This window comes from Xiphophorus hellerii, chromosome 19 (genome assembly GCF_003331165.1).
Source record: "Xiphophorus hellerii strain 12219 chromosome 19, Xiphophorus_hellerii-4.1, whole genome shotgun sequence".
Lineage (NCBI taxonomy): Eukaryota > Metazoa > Chordata > Actinopteri > Cyprinodontiformes > Poeciliidae > Xiphophorus > Xiphophorus hellerii.
This window is the reverse complement of record NC_045690.1, coordinates 23122217-23138074: the sequence shown is the minus strand read 5'-3', so window position 1 is coordinate 23138074 and position 15858 is coordinate 23122217. Positions and strand designations below refer to the sequence as shown.

The 15858-nt window shown below is 38.5% G+C and overlaps 1 protein-coding gene across 1 annotated transcript; it reads left to right on the top strand.

Annotated features, from left to right (window-relative positions):
* The first annotated feature begins 5471 nt into the window (after nucleotides 1–5471).
* Nucleotides 5472–15579, top strand: LOC116709251 (uncharacterized). Its single transcript, XM_032547669.1, has 8 exons — nucleotides 5472–5523; nucleotides 5611–6022; nucleotides 12360–12415; nucleotides 12602–12748; nucleotides 14717–15049; nucleotides 15133–15165; nucleotides 15280–15386; nucleotides 15496–15579. The coding sequence occupies exons 1-8, from the start codon at nucleotides 5487–5489 to the stop codon at nucleotides 15520–15522; spliced, it is 1152 nt and encodes a 383-aa protein (XP_032403560.1). The 5' UTR covers nucleotides 5472–5486; the 3' UTR covers nucleotides 15523–15579.
* The last annotated feature ends 279 nt before the right edge of the window (nucleotides 15580–15858 follow it).

Sequence of the window (15858 nt, the reverse complement as noted above, 5' to 3'; positions counted from 1 at the left end):
CAAAATGTGGAAAAAATAAATAAATAAAGGCTTAATATGACCTTTTTGAACAGAAAGCAGCTGAGCCTCAAGTGAATCTTTGACTTCAGCTGTCTGCGTTGAGGGTTTGTGTTTCTTCGTCACTTCCCTTTCCTCTGCAGGGTTCAGTTAAATCCTCGTCACTATCAGCAGCAACTTCACTTTCATCGCTGGTTAGATTCCAGCTGCCAAACACCTAAACGTTGTCTGTCTGCCTTATGGTGGTGGAATTGTTAGCTAAGGCTTAACTTACAGAGGTAAAATGAATCCCATCTTCATCCTTTCTTACCTTGCAGGTAAACAAAAATTATTACAATGTAGATAAGTTAACATTTTATGCCTTTTTACAATCAATGTCTAAGCATTGTCTCTAACTTTAGGTGTCAGTCTGTGTGTTGAGGTCAATCAGTCTCCCTCCGATCTCATCACACACCCCGGTGCTAAAGTTCAGATTTTCTGCACCTATGATAAAACCGACTACAGGGTGACGCTCTGGTATCAGCGCCCGGCCGGAGACTCGGCCATGAACCTGCTGGGGTATCTGAGCTACAAAGACGCCACCATGGAGGAGACATATAAGAAGGACTTCAACATCTCTGGAGATCTGAGTGTGAACACGTTGAAAAACGCCTCTCTTACAATCAGTGCTGCAGAGAAGCACAGTGCTTTCTACTTCTGTGCAGCAAGTAAAGCACAACGACAAAAACGCACCTCTGAACGTTACAAAAACTGTTCAATGGCTTTATCATCCGTGGTTTCCAGTCTTCCGTGCAGCCTGCTTGTGGTCGACATGTGCATGAGGGTGTTTTCTAAGGCAACTTTTTTTTTTTTTCCAGCATTTGGTCCTATTTAAATAATCAGGAAGACAACCAGGCAGAGGTCCTTCAGTGATTTTCATTTACAAAGTTTTATGAAAGCTTCCGTCCTAGAAACAAAGGCACGTCTTCACCATCTCACTCTATAAATACGGTAAAAATTAAAAAATAGAATATTCATAATAAAGAAGTGGATGAATTTACAAAATCTTGGGATTATGTGCCTATTACTCAGTCTCACTACCCTGGAAAGCTATACAAAAAAAATTATACATCCCAAAAAAATAATTGAGTGCAATTACAGCACTCAACAGCAGAGGGATTTCTATGACTTGTTTTTGATTTTTATCTTGTGCATATCTCTACTGAATGTTTTAGAACCCTGTCACAGACAAACATCTGTTACTTTTGTTATCAGAGAAGCAAAGTTTTCCATCTCTGTCAGTCTAGACACTAGCAAATTGGAAATCTAGACAGCTATCTAGCTAATTATCTGTAGACCTAGATAGATATTTAGCTAGGTAGCTAATTATCTTAGCTAGATAATAGCTAGCTAGTTAATAATCTATCTAGCCAGATAAGTTTGCTAGTTAATTATCTATCTACTTAGATAATTAGTTAGCTAATTATCTAGTTAGCTAACTATTTAGCTAACTAGATAATAACAAGTTAGCTAATACTGGATAGTTAGCTAAATAATTATCTATCTAACTATCGTACCATCTATAATTCTCTAACTATCTAGCTAATTATCAATCTAGACAGACTGTTAGCCTAGCTAGCTAGTATGTCTGTACATCTGTCTGTCAAAATGTATTTTTTAAAATTAAATACTTTTATTAATTTATTTATTCATAAGTTATTTTATAAAGAACTTATAAAAGAACTTTTATAAAGAACTTATAAAAGAACTTTTATAAAGAACTTATAAGTGCTTGATGGCCTTCAATTCTCTGGATTTTCTGGAAGCAGAAACTGTAGAATTTGGAAATAGCATGTTTAATAATCATTGCTCATTATTATTATAAATATGAATAATTTCACTGAAGTACATATTAAGTCAATAAGTATCTAGTTTTTTATTTTATTTTAAGGTTTTGCAGGTCATTGGATGAAAAGATTCATCAGCAAAGAAACCGACAGGCCACATTATCTTCCACCATTTATGAAGCTTAATGAACCAAAAAAGGCTCATATGACCTCATGGTTATATTTCTTTGCTGCTGATAGGAAATAGTGAACGTCAAGAAGCAGCTTTCAGCCAGCTGCTCGCCTTTTACCACGTGACTGACATCACTTCCTCATTCGTCTGCTTGGTTTTTTTTTGAGTTCACCACACTCATCGCCTTCATCATTATCACGCTAACAAAACGCCATCAAAGTAACAAAATGATTGCCATTTTAATTTTCTGTTGCCTTACAGGTAATGTCAATTACTTGTTCAGCTACATGTATTTAATTAGCTGTTCTAACAGTTTTCTCTTTTTTTCTGGCTTTTGCAGGTTTTTCTCTGGGGATCGACATCCACCAGTTTCCCTCAAATATCGTCAGCAACACCAGTGAAGATGTTCAGCTTTTCTGCTCACACAACCAGTCATCGTACAGAGTCGTACTCTGGTACCAGAAGACTCCTGGAGACCAGGCTCTGAACCTCATCGGATATGGATACGGACAGATCAGCAACGACAGCGTGGAGGAAAAGTTCAGGAAACATTTTAGGTTAGGTGGAGATTTAGCGGCAGCCAAGAAGAACCTCTCTCTTTCCATCGCCGGTCTGAAAGCCGAACACACGGCGACGTACTTCTGTGCTGCAAGGGAAGCACACTGCGCCAAACATCCAGCAGCCCTGAACAAAAACCTCCAACCTACGGCCTCATGTTATCTCCTCTCTGAATCTAGACAGAGCCCAGCAGCCATCACTGTCAAGACGACTAGTTCAGCACATTTCAGCAACAACGCAGTTCAAAGTGCTTCATACCATACATTCAATTACGAAACGAGCAATAAACCTTAAATTTTGACAAATGCAATCATCCAAATCATCCCGCCAATACATATCAAATATATTGATCAACGTTTCACTTAACGCTAATCAAAGGCAGCGCTAAGTAGGTGGGTTTTTAGCCTTTACTTAAAGGAACTCAGTATTTCGGCTGTTGTCCGGTTTTCTAAAAGTTTGTTCCAGATTCCAGGTGCATAAAAGCTGAATGCTGCTTCTCCATGTTTGGTTCTGGTTCTGGGAACGCAGAGCGGAGAGGAACCAGAAGATCTGAGAGGTCTGGAAGGTTGATACAACAGCAGCTGGTCTTTAATGTACTTTAGTGCCAGGAGGTTCAGTGACTTATAAACTAACACAAGTGTCTTAAAGTCTACAGGGAGCCAGTGGAAGGACAGTAGAAGTGGGCCGATGCGTTCTGCATCACCTGCAGCTGTCTGATCAAAATGTTTCAAAGCTTTATATTCCCTGTGTTAAAAAAAAAACAGCATGCGAGTTTAGCACATGAGACTTCAAGTAATTGGAGATTTTGTGAAGGAATATTTCACATCCTGTAGAGACAGGTGGTCATGTGACTTCCTGGTTTGTTTCTCATAATCAGCGTTGTTTCATCGCCTCCTCCATTCAGCTGCAGCCAGATCGTTGCTGACATGTTTGTGACCGTCTTTTATCTGTCACTTTTGACGCACTCAGGTAGATTTCTGAAAAATGTGCAAGCGGCCAGAATTGCTCAGATCCAAACATTTATTTTGCCTACAAGTTTGTTTACGTTGGTTTGTCTGTGAGTAGAACAATCTGAAACTTTACTCTTCACATCCTGCAGGTTTCTCTATTGTAATTCTTCAGTCTCAACATCAAATCGCTTCCCCCGGAGACAGCGTGACGTTTGAGTGCAGGTTGGGAACAGGCCAAGGCATGGGCAGCCAAACCATGTTCTGGTACCGGCAGAGGAGCCACGGGGCCCAAATGGAGTTCATCCTCAAAGAATACGAAGAAACTGTTGGACGTTACCGGTCTCAGATCGAGCCGTCGCAAAATCTGTTCTCTCTTCAAATCCCAAAGTTGTTTCCGAATGATAGCAGCACCTACTATTGTGCCGCTAGTCACAGTGATGCACGCAGATCAGACAGTCATACAAATAACGAGACCGTCTGTGGTACGCAGGCAGGAAGGAGCCGTGGCTTGTCTGACTATCAGAGAAAGTGACAAAAATGGTGAAAATGGCTAATTTTACATGAATGGAACTGCAGTTCCACATGGACTTTAGATATTTATATAAACAGGAAGAAGGCTTTTTGCTGTTGCAAATGAATATGTGTGTTTGGGTGATACATTCTTATTATGAGTGCAGGACTAGGAAAAAAATCTGTGTGATTCTCACGACAGTGTTGTAGTCAAGACCATCGAACCTGAGACCAAGTCAAGACCCAGACCAGAACTACATGACAATAAAATGTGAAATCTGATCAAAATTAATTCTCAAATTGATCTGAAAGATCCACATTTCCATAAAAACAGCCAAATATTAAGCACCGTAAATTTAACCAATATCATTATCAACTCAAACTCTTCTATGTTCTGCTTTGCTTCCACCTCAATTAAACAGTGCCGCTTGACAGCCAATAGGAATACAGAGACCTATTGAGGAAAGCTGTTACCGTGGAAACGGATTTAAATACCAAATTATTCAGCTCCCATCAGTCTCCTACAGTCTGGTAGTATTGATGGGACTTTATGGCTCTTTGAAAGAAATCTACAAGGTTCTGTTCACTTCAACAGATCCACTTCTGAAAATATACATTTCTGACAGAACAAGCCATTTTAATCCCAAAGATAGATTTTTAAATGTTTTTGTGGTAGAAGTTCACAAAAACAAGTTAAATCATCTGTAATTAAAGCCCAAAAAAATAAAACTGTATATGTTCTTGCAGATAAAAATTATGTACATATGGGCCACCTGTCATGACCAGTTTTGCTTTCGTCCCTGAGGTTATTGGGATAAAATAATATTGTTCTTCTCAAACCATTTTCAAGTAACACGATGGTAATCGTATAATAATGCAAGAAAACATTCCCAAAGATCAATATACTTTAAATTCTGACGAACATTTAACACCAATGCAGTGTTTTTACAGAGTTGTGTGTATTGATCTGCAACATAGTAGCAAAATAAAAAAGGAAAATGTAACAAATAGTAGAAAAACGTGAACCTGAGTTAAATATAACAATTAAGGCAACGTGAGACTACTAGCACAAATTGGCTGGACCTTTGTTCAATTAAATCTGTGAGAATTTTTTATTATTTATTTTATGTTAAATGTTTTAATTTGTAGAAATCAATTTTTAATTTGACATTAAAGACGTATTCTAGTATTTTTGTAAAAAATTAATAAATAAAAATATAAGATTTAATGATTATTGATTTGTAAAAGCAATAAAGAGGGGGTGGACACGTTTTTATTGGCACTGCACAACTTTCACTTTGCTAACTTTTTAATAGAACCTCACTTCAAAAATCTCAGTACTGTCTCTTTAAGACGGCGACTAGTAGCTACAGAGAGAAACTCATTCAGATCTGATAGAAGAGAGGAGGAGGGTCAGATCATCTTCTGTTACCTTTTCATTTCACAAGTTAAAGCAGCAAAATTATTCCAGAAATGAACTTGGTTTTGATCGCAGTTTTATTCTTGCCTGGTAAGAAAATCACTCCAGGAGAAAGGAACCGCATTTTCTTTTTTTAATTTAAAAACATTTTATCGTGTTTTTTATTTTGCTTTCTAGATTTCTCCATTTCCGCTGTGAACTTCCAGCAGCTCTCATCTGTGTTCGTCAGAGACGGCGATCAGAGCGTGACCCTGCGGTGCGACCAGGACAATAATCAGCATTACTACATGTTCTGGTACAGACACCCGGCAGGCAGTGGGAAAATGGAGCTGGTCGCATATTCTGCAGGTCAAGACACCACGTCTGTTGAAGCTCCTTTCAGCAAGACCAAATACACCATGAGCCGTCCAGAAGTGCTCAGAACCTCCCTACAGATCCACTCTCCTGAGGCTGCAGACTCTGCTGTGTACTACTGCGCTTCCAGTCTAGCACAGTGCTTCAGGCTGCCTCAGCCGCCTAACAACAACCTCAGGAGGAGGAAACAACGAGACCAGGGAGGGAAAACACTGAAAAACGTCAACATAACAGAGTGACATGAGGTATATTTTGAAGAATATTGGCCTGAAACAAAGCAAACTTTTAGAAACTCATAGGATTGTGTATGGGTGTTGCACTCTTTTGTGGTGAGACGGTTAACATCCTCACTTTTCATCAAATCTTGCTGTCCTTTGTGTCACCGGTATGAGTGTGCGCCAAAACTGATGTGAACGAAAATACCTTTATGAACGAACATTAATTTGTGGTGTTGAGTGTTTGTATCCTTATACTGGATCTCTGAATTTACATCTGTGGTTAATATTCACACAAGACTGCTGCCTGGAAACTGCCTGTAGGGAAAAGTTTCACATTTAAACAGTACAGGTGTAACGCTGTAGTTGTCACGCCCGGCCACTAGATGACACTGTGACTGTAGCGTGTCATCGAAGGCTTTGCTTCCGCCTCATTATAAACAGTAACCCGTCTCCATCTCCCTTGAACAAAGTGCTCATCTAACACGTATATACCCCATCAGAAATTGTGCTAAAATTAGCAGGTTAATTAGCACAAAGCTATCTGCCATAGTGAATGCGTAGAATAAACCCTACAGCCGTGTGTGAGTGTGCGCCTTCACACCTCCACTCCGATGTTCCTCCTCCTCACATCTGGAACGCCAAGAAGGCCAAAAAGATGTGAAATTTTTCATACGCAAAGAACGTTACCAACTAGAAAGCAATTGCAATGGAGGTTTTCATCCAATCAGCATATTCCTTAGATGAAAAAGAACCAATCACAGCCAACAAGTCAGAGTATTCCAGGAAATGAGAGTAATTACAAAATTATACGACAGTGGGTAGCAAATTTGCGATTAATTATAGATTTTTTTTTTCATATCAAATCTTCTTAAAACATATTTAATTAGGTACAAGAGAAAGTGTTTTTGTTTAATTACCAAAGGTGAAAAAAATTAAAACAGCAACTGTCCAAGACCCTGTTCATATTTGTTACATCAGCAATGATTTACAGATTCATTTTCTACAAAAACAAATACTACTTTATTAAAATATTGTCTATTTAGATTATTAAATTTATTTAGATTGTCTGTTTATTCATTAATCCATAATAACTCTTGACTCCTCTCAATTTGACATTTTTGGCCCTAATGGGAAAAACCTTGGACACCGCTGCAGCAGGATTTAAGAAAACGCAAGAAAACATATTACTTCAGTTTTGTAGCCTAATAATAGGTAGATGAGTTTTCAAAAAACTGTGTTTCAGGTAATTTCTCTACATGTCTTGAGCTGGTGTGTGATGTGATCCTTCACCACAAACCCTTCCCAGTCAACTCATGTTCCTGCACTTTTGAAAAGTTCACTACGTCTCTGGGATCACAGAATGAAAACTCCTTCTGTCTCATTTACTCAAAGCCACAGACTGATCAGAGTGCAGTTTTCCCACTCTGAAATAAGATCCTGAATCGCTCCTCATGTCTGCCTCTTGTCTCCAAGTTCGGATTTTCCCTTAATCCTATATTCCCATTGAGATTAGGAAATTTAAGTTAAAATTCTCATCTTCTACTGACCTCTACTGGCCATGTGGGAAAAATACAAGTGAATCAATTCACAAAACTCAACTGTAACCTCCAACTATCATACAAAGGAGTTAGATTTTCAACATCTACAGAAAAATGGATTCTATCATGATAAATAAAGTTAAATATGCAAAATGTATTCAGATTTTTGTCCTCAGTCTTTAGCAATTCTGGACGTCTTGTTTATTTAACACACTCTGAAAACTTAAAATAAAATGATGGCAACAAAGTAACAGTTAATATTACTGAACAGATTTTAAGAAATTCAACATTCAGTAAAAACCTATCCACAACTCAGGTGGGAGAATCTGTTGCTATGACAACTGTCCACTCTAACAATAAGGCCTTTACAGAAGAATGGCAATAAAATAAAATAAAAAACACATATAAAGTTTTGTATCCATTTTGCCACAAGTTATTTATTAGAGAGGACAAATATAAGAAGGACATACTTTGGTCTTAAGAGACCAAAACTTCACTTCAAATGATTCATACAAAACGTTGCATGTGGCACCGAACAACATTCTGTGACGAATGATAGAAGCTTCACAGAATCAGTTATAAATAAAGGTGATACTTAACCAAATGCAAGTGAAGCTTACTTTGGAAAAGGAACCAAACTCGTAGTTTCAGGTAAGTTGAACTTCTCACGTGTTCAGTTCATTGAATCAGTAGTTTACTCCGACAGGAACGGGGAACTTGAGGTGAAGTTTATGAATTCAGTCCTGGTAGGAAACGTCGTGGAGGTTGCAAAAGTTTTACCTTCCAGTACAGGAAGAACCCCAAACATGTTTATGTTGCATATTCTCATGTCTGAATGGCCCAGTCAAAGTTCGGAGGCTAATCCAACTGGGAATTCTGACTGAGTTTGAGCTATTTGGAAAGAAGGACAGACAAACTTTCTGTAGACGATGTTAAAGGTTCATATAGAAAAACTAATTTCAACTTTTAAAAAGTTTTATTCGGACTCTGAAAACATCGTCCTTTTTATTGTCATCGTTCCAATTTTATCCTTTGATAATACAACAACCTTAAACTCAATACACACATCAGTGAACCTGTTCTCTCTCTGCTGACTGATTGGCTGCAGAGTCGTGACCAGCTGACGTGTCACTTCCTGTTTATACCTACAAACAAACAAAAGCAGCCAGCAGCTTCCTGTCCTCTGCTCTGTCTTCTTTTCTTAGCCGCCCCAGAAATAGCAGCAGGCAGCCTGGAGCTGCTCCAGCGTCAAGTCGGCCCGACCTCCACAGCTGCTCCCAGAGACTCACAGATGGAGGCTGAGATACGGAGAGGCTGGCTGGGGGGAGGCGGGGAGAGACGGAGGCAGCAGGTTTTTGTGTGATGCTTTTCCACCGTGGGGACAGGGGGCCACGGTGATACAATCCTATAGAGCCGCCGTACAAAAACCTCCTCCCATTGACATCCATCATGTGGACGGCTGAGCGGAGCTCAGAGAGCAGCAGCAGGAAGCAGGTGGAGGTGGGCAGGGTGGAGGCTCAGCCAGGCTTTAAAAAACACTTTAATATGTAGAAAATCAACCAGAAACAGCTTTAATTAACAGATGTTTGAGTTTAAACATGGAGCCATTGGATCATTTGTTCCTCAGGGTCAGAAATCACAACTTCTTTAAACGTTGTGAAGCTCATCCTGCAGGTTTTACCTTCCTGATGATCTGGGTTATTACAGCCAGGCTGAAGGAGAAGATTCTGGAAAGTCTGGAGACTTTTTGGTCCAGGAGAGATTCAGTGTGACACTGGAAACGAAGCTTACTTTGGAAAAGGAACCAAACTCACAGTTTTAGGTAAGTTGGATTCTCACATGTTCAGGTTTAGATCAGATTTAAAATTAACGCAAAGGTCAGGAGGAAATTAAAGAAAAAGTCTTTAGAGTTTAAAAGTTCAGACGTATTAACCTGAAGTTGAAGCACTGTGACCTACAATGATCCTGCTTACTTTGGCCAAGGAACCAAACTCACAGTTTTAGGTAAATATTTCACTTTATTACAGAGTTTTAATGAGTAATACTTTGATTAGGACCTCTGTACAGACAGATGTGTCTTTGTAAAGTTAATTCTGGTAGAAAAACAGGTTCGTGTTCAGTATCACTGCACTGTGACAATGCTGAAGCTTACTTTGGTCAAGGAACCAAACTCACAGTTTTAGGTAAGTTTAGCTTCTCACATGTTCATCTGATCAGATTTAAACTAAAGTAATTCTTGAATTGAAGTAAAATTTGGTGACATGAAACGTTTTGGCTTATTGAACTGAAGTCAAATCACTGTGAACTACGGAGATCCTGCTTACTTTGGAAAAGGAACCAAACTCACAGTTTTAGGTAAATATTTCGCTTCAATACTGAAACCTAATAGATTACACTTAATCAAGCCTTGAGGTTGACGTTGTGTTAAAGTCATTTTAACATAAATATTACGGTTAGAGAGGTATTTGTTGAGTATTGCTGCACTGTGACAACCTCAACGAAGCTTACTTTGGAAAAGGAACAAAACTAACAGTTTTAGGTGAGTACAGTTTGCAAAAGCAAACCAAATTTTAAGCTGTAAAGGTGCTTGAATAAGCAGCAAATAAGCAGGTGTTTCTAGTCAAAGTCCAGCTTGGTACGTTTTGATATGAAGCCGAAGCGCTGTGATGACAGAGAAGCTTATTTTGGCCAGGGAACAAAGTTGACAGTTCTGGGTGAGTAAAAGTCTAAACAAAGTAAATTTGAGAGCCAAACTGATGCATTTTAGATCTGGCTAAAATCTGCAACCTTTTAACTATTTCTGAGGAAAATCGACCAATAATAGGACAAGGATTTGAAATGTAAAGCTGCATGTTGTGGTGTTTTACACATTGAATCTGTTCACTGTGTCACTGGTGGTTCTGAAGCTTACTTCGGAGGAGGAACAAAGTTAACAGTTTTAGGTAAGAAATATGAAAATATAAATGTTATTCAGACACGTCTTTGAAAAGCCTTAAAAAATAAGAGCAAATAAAGAAAGATTCCCAGTGAAAGTTGAGCTGCTCGCTGCCTGAGCTCTGTACTTTTTGCTCTGAACTTTAACCGCTGTGCCAACTATGAAGCTTACTTCGGCCAGGGAACAAAACTGACTGTTTTAGGTGAGTAAAACTTTGAAATTTGATCCCTATGAAAGCAGCTAAAGAAGTTTTACTAAGCCGAAAATGTTTAGCTTCATTTTAAATTAAATACATGTTTTAAAAAATCATCACGTTTGCGTCGTGGCAAATACGAAGAGCAGCTTACGATGAACAAACAGCAAAAAAAACCCAAAGTAAAATGTAATGTGGCAAAGACAGAAGAAGCTGAGGTTGTTTTGGGCACTGATGGCGCTCACTGTGACTCTGGTAGTGGAGCTGAAGCTTACTTCGGAGCAGGAACAAAGTTAACGGTTTTAGGTGAGAAATCCACTCGAAAACAGCAAGAAATACAAACAGATCAGACTTTAACCAATTAACCAAAACTGTATGAGAAAGAAGCTCATTTCATGACACAAAAAGGGACATTTCTGTGCATTTGTGAGGTTTTGTATGTAATGTTTGCTGGTTTCAAAAGGAAAAATTTACTTAGTGTAAATTTAGATGACAGGAGAGCAGAGGAAAGCAGGCTGTCTGGCTGTTTTGAGCACAGATCCTGCTCACTGTGGTCAGTACATCTGAAGCTTACTTTGGTGGAGGAACCAAACTGACTGTTTTAGGTAAGAAACCATTTCAAAATCTAAATTATTAACTAAAATGACATGGTTTACAGCTGGACTGGTGATAAAAGATCCCCAAAAAATAGTATAAAAGTTGTTAGAATGGTTATGCCAGGGCAAATAACTTTGCCAAAAGTGTTGGCAAAAATTCAAAAAAACATTGAGATCGTGACTGAAAAAGTCTTAAACGTCACAGGAAAATAAGTGAAGGTTTCGTAGTTAGTTAAGCAGTGGAGAGTTTGTGTTGCAGTCCAGAGTCTCTGTGCTCCTTCAACAGTGAAGCTTACTTTGGAGCTGGAACTAAACTCACCGTTTTAGGTAAGAAAAAACTGAAATAGGAGCTTCAAGGAGCTCCAACATGATTTAGGATACATTAGAGCATCGACTGAGCTTTTTCTGAACTGTACAAGACATTATGTGTGAGGAATGTCTTAAATGTTCTCCAGTCAAAGTTGAGAAGCTGTTAAATATTTGGCTCAAAGCCCAGATTATTAGTCAGTCAGTGAGTTGTTATCACCGCGGTTAAACACTGTGACTCCCAGTCTGAAGCTTACTTTGGAGCTGGAACGAAACTCACTGTTTTAGGTAAGAAACTCCAAAAATATTCACAATAAATCAACCTAGAAGATCAGATGTAATGGAAAATTGATTTGGATGTTATATATAAATATATATTAAAAAAGCATTTAATCTTTAGCTCTAGTGCAGATGTAAAAAATAATAACAATAATAAAAACCAGAATAAAAACTAACAGGAGTAGTTAAAAGAATTAGTTTTTGGTTTAGTTTTGCTACACAGGTTGTTTAGTTTGTGTGTAAAAGAGGTTAAAGACAGCAGCAGCTTTTCCTGCAGCCGTTTATCAGTGTGAACGACTACAATCCTGCTTATTTTGGAGCTGGAACTAAACTCACCGTTTTAGGTAAGACTGCAAAACGGGAAAAATTTGTCAATATTGGAGTGGGGTTTTTTTCCCCAAAGCGGTCAAATAGTCAGCAGTTTATCCACTTCACCAATAATGCCCTAATATAAAAGGCAGCCTCTAGCTTTCAATGGTAGCAGCTTTTTCTGCAGCCGTCTATCAGTGTGAACCAGTACGACCCCGCTTACTTTGGCAGAGGCACCAGACTCACCGTTTTGGGTAAGAAAACATGTAAAACTCAGGTTGTTTGGAATAAAATTAACACCGAGTGTTAACAGGAATGAAAAGAAAAAGCCCAGATGAAAGCTAAGTTTGATTCTTGACAGGAAGTCTTTAATTAATCATCTGGGAAAAAGTGCAGAACTCAAACCTAATCATGTGGAGTTCAGTTGTCTCCATAGTGAGTTTGTGTGCCAGAACGTTTCAGGTTTAGAGAAATAAGGCGAGTAAATCAGGTCGTTGGCTCTCAGCAGCTTTTCCTGCAGCTGTTTCTCAGTGTGACGAACTACGAACCTGCTTACTTTGGCAGAGGCACCAAACTCACAGTTTTAGGTAAGAAAACAAAGAAAATCAACAATCTATTTCTTTACAAAATGTACTTTTAAAAAAATGCAAGGTTTACTGCTTTGAGGTTAAGTAATTTCTTAGAATGAAGATCAGCTCATATCTGATCTGGGGAACTGAAGTTGGTTGAGAACCTTAAAGATTTGGAAGCTGAGAAACAAAAAAACATTTGTTTCTACTTTTATTAGCTATAATCTGTATAGCAGATAACTATAACCCATTAAAATAGAGTTATTGTGTTGTTGAAACATTAAGCTACAGACAACTGCAGACCTGAGTCAGGTTTTGTTGTTGCGACTGAGCGTTGTGCTCGAGCTCATACCCTGCTGAGTTTGGAGAAGGAACCAAGCTGACAGTCCTGGGTAAGAGCATCTAAAATATTTATATATATCAATAAAATTAAGTTGACGGTAACCACGGATTTAATGTGCTGACTGTGTAAAATAATAATGTTGTAATTCTGGGATTTGTCTAGTGAAGAATGTAGAGGTAGCCAACCTGCTTACTTTTATCTCCGCACATCCAAACATTCTCACTTTTTAACTTTACACTGAAAAAAACAATTCCTCTCCAAGTAGTTTTGGTCGAGTCTCTAGCGCAAATATCTTAGTTTTGTCTTAGTTCAGGTGCACCATCTTAAGAGTAACTTGTCAGTAAGACAGAAGAGCTTGTTTTACGTTGATATTGATGGAAAAACTGCTTGATTCACCAGCAGGTAATTTCACTTATACCAAGAAATTTCTGCCCATGTTCAAAGTTAAATAATCTGCCAATAAAACTGGCAATTTTTCATCAATATTAAGGAGTTTTTAACTTTCAACAAGCTTCAGAAAAGTTTCTTGTAAGCTAGATGTGTCTTGTCTGAAGTGTGCTAAGATGTTTGCACTAGAAACTCGACCAAAAATACTTGGTAAGATTTTGTGTTCCTAAAATATATTTCATGTTTACTTTCGAGATTTCGAATAGACATAAACATCGAAAGTCAAAGTAAAATTCAGGCACTAGATTAGCAAGACCGACCAAAACGTTCAGAAGTAACGTCACGTTTCAGATCAGAACGCCAGAATGTAAAAACCAAGATGAGTTTAGAATGTTTTTATTTGGGTTTGCTGCTTTTTAATTGACGTTATATTTAGCAGGACCATTGCTGAATAAATGTAACTACTAGAAAAGACTGTCTTTGTTTTCAGCTTCTGTGTAAAAGTCTATTTATGTCGTACTGCTGGCAAATCAGGTTGATTTAAACCAGTGAAGAAAAACCTGATAATTAAAGTGAAACATGTTCGGTTCAGTCGTGCTTTGTGCAATAATCACATAAAGCAGTGATGCATCAAACTCACTTTAATTTCAGCCGCCATCAAGTCCACAAAGGGCCGGTTTTAGCAGAACGTATTAATAAAACCTGTTAAAATGTCCAAATATTACAGCTTTCTCTCCATTCAGGAAGTATTTCTTCAAATTAACTAAACATCTTTTTGCATTGATGTAATTTGGGATTATGCTAATAAACACTGATCTGATTTGAGTGATGAGATTATATTTAAGCACACAACCTGTCTTCAAGTTGGACTTATGAAGCCATCTGCGGTTTTAGGGGCCACACAAACAACTTTTGGTCTGCAGGCCTTGAGCTTGACACGTGTCCACCAATGAACTATAATCTTGTTTTTTTTTGTTGGTCCAAACCTTTTGCAACTTTTCACACTTGTTCTAAACACACCAGGCCAGAGGAAATGGTCGAAATTGATCAGGAACAAGAACTTCTTTGTGGGACTCCCTCGTTGGGTCTATGATCAGTACAGGTTTTGCACGTTATAAACTATATTCTTGAAGGTTTGTTAGCAATTGAAATCGATAACACCAAAGAAATACATATACGTCCATACATTCACATGTCCAGATGTTCAGATTCGGGTGACGGAGTTTTGACTGAATGAATTGTTTTATCTCTTTCAGATAAAACGGAAGTCACTCCCCCGACTGTGAAAGTTTTCCTACCTTCAGAAAAACAATGCAAAGACAAAACGGGGAAGAAGAAGAAGACCCTGGTCTGTGTGGCCTCTGGTTTCTACCCAGACCATGTCAGCGTGTCCTGGAAGCGCAACAACCTGGAAATAATTGATGGTGTGTCGACCGACGCCGCCGCCAAGAAGGATGGAGATTATTACAAAATCACCAGCCGGCTGATGATCCCCATCAGGGATTGGCTTAAGCCGAACATTGAATTTAAGTGCATCGTCAGCTTCTTTGATGGGACCACTAACATCGAAAGAAATTATACTATAATAAGTATGTTCACTTAGCAAAGAACTATCCTAAACTGCTCCTTGTAGCTATTCTCTTAATGATGTCCCTTGTCTTTATTCCTCCAGCAAAAGCTGCAGATAATCCAGGCATGACTCGAGGTAAACTGCAACACTTTCACTCTTAGAAGCACAGAAAACATAGCTGGCAGAAAGTCGACGGCTTTGAGAAAGTCTTCTTTTTCCTTACGCTGTAAACACTTGAACTTCCTACAGAGAACTACATAAAGATCAGCCAGAACGCCAAACTGTCCTACAGTGTCCTGATCGTGAAGAGCTGCCTCTACGCCGCCTTGGTCTGCCTTCTGGTCTGGAAGCTTCAGGTCGGTCCAGAAACGTCCATGTTGGTTCTGATTAACTATCCTGTGAGTGAGGCGAAGAGCTTCTGATGCTGAGGGAGGATTTTTTATTTTGTTTTTATGTCTTTTTCAGGGAAAGCGTGGAAAGCAGACCAAGTGAGAGCAGAGCTGACGCTTTGAATCTTCCTCCTTGTACATAATAATCCTGATCTGCTGTTAATCTGAACAGACGAAATAATCTTTGGCGATTTCATGTTATTTTTACAGAATTGATAAAAACTCAAAATCTCACCAGATTCTGGGTCTAGTTTCTACTGCAAATATCTTACAACACTTGAAGTAAGACAGAAGTAACTTACAAATAACTTTTCAGCAAGATATGAGTTTGTTTTAAATCAATTATCCTTTACTGATTATTATTTAACTTATAAGAAAACTTTTTCTCCATGTTATAAGTGACATAATCTGTCAGTGAACTAGAATCTTTTCATCAATA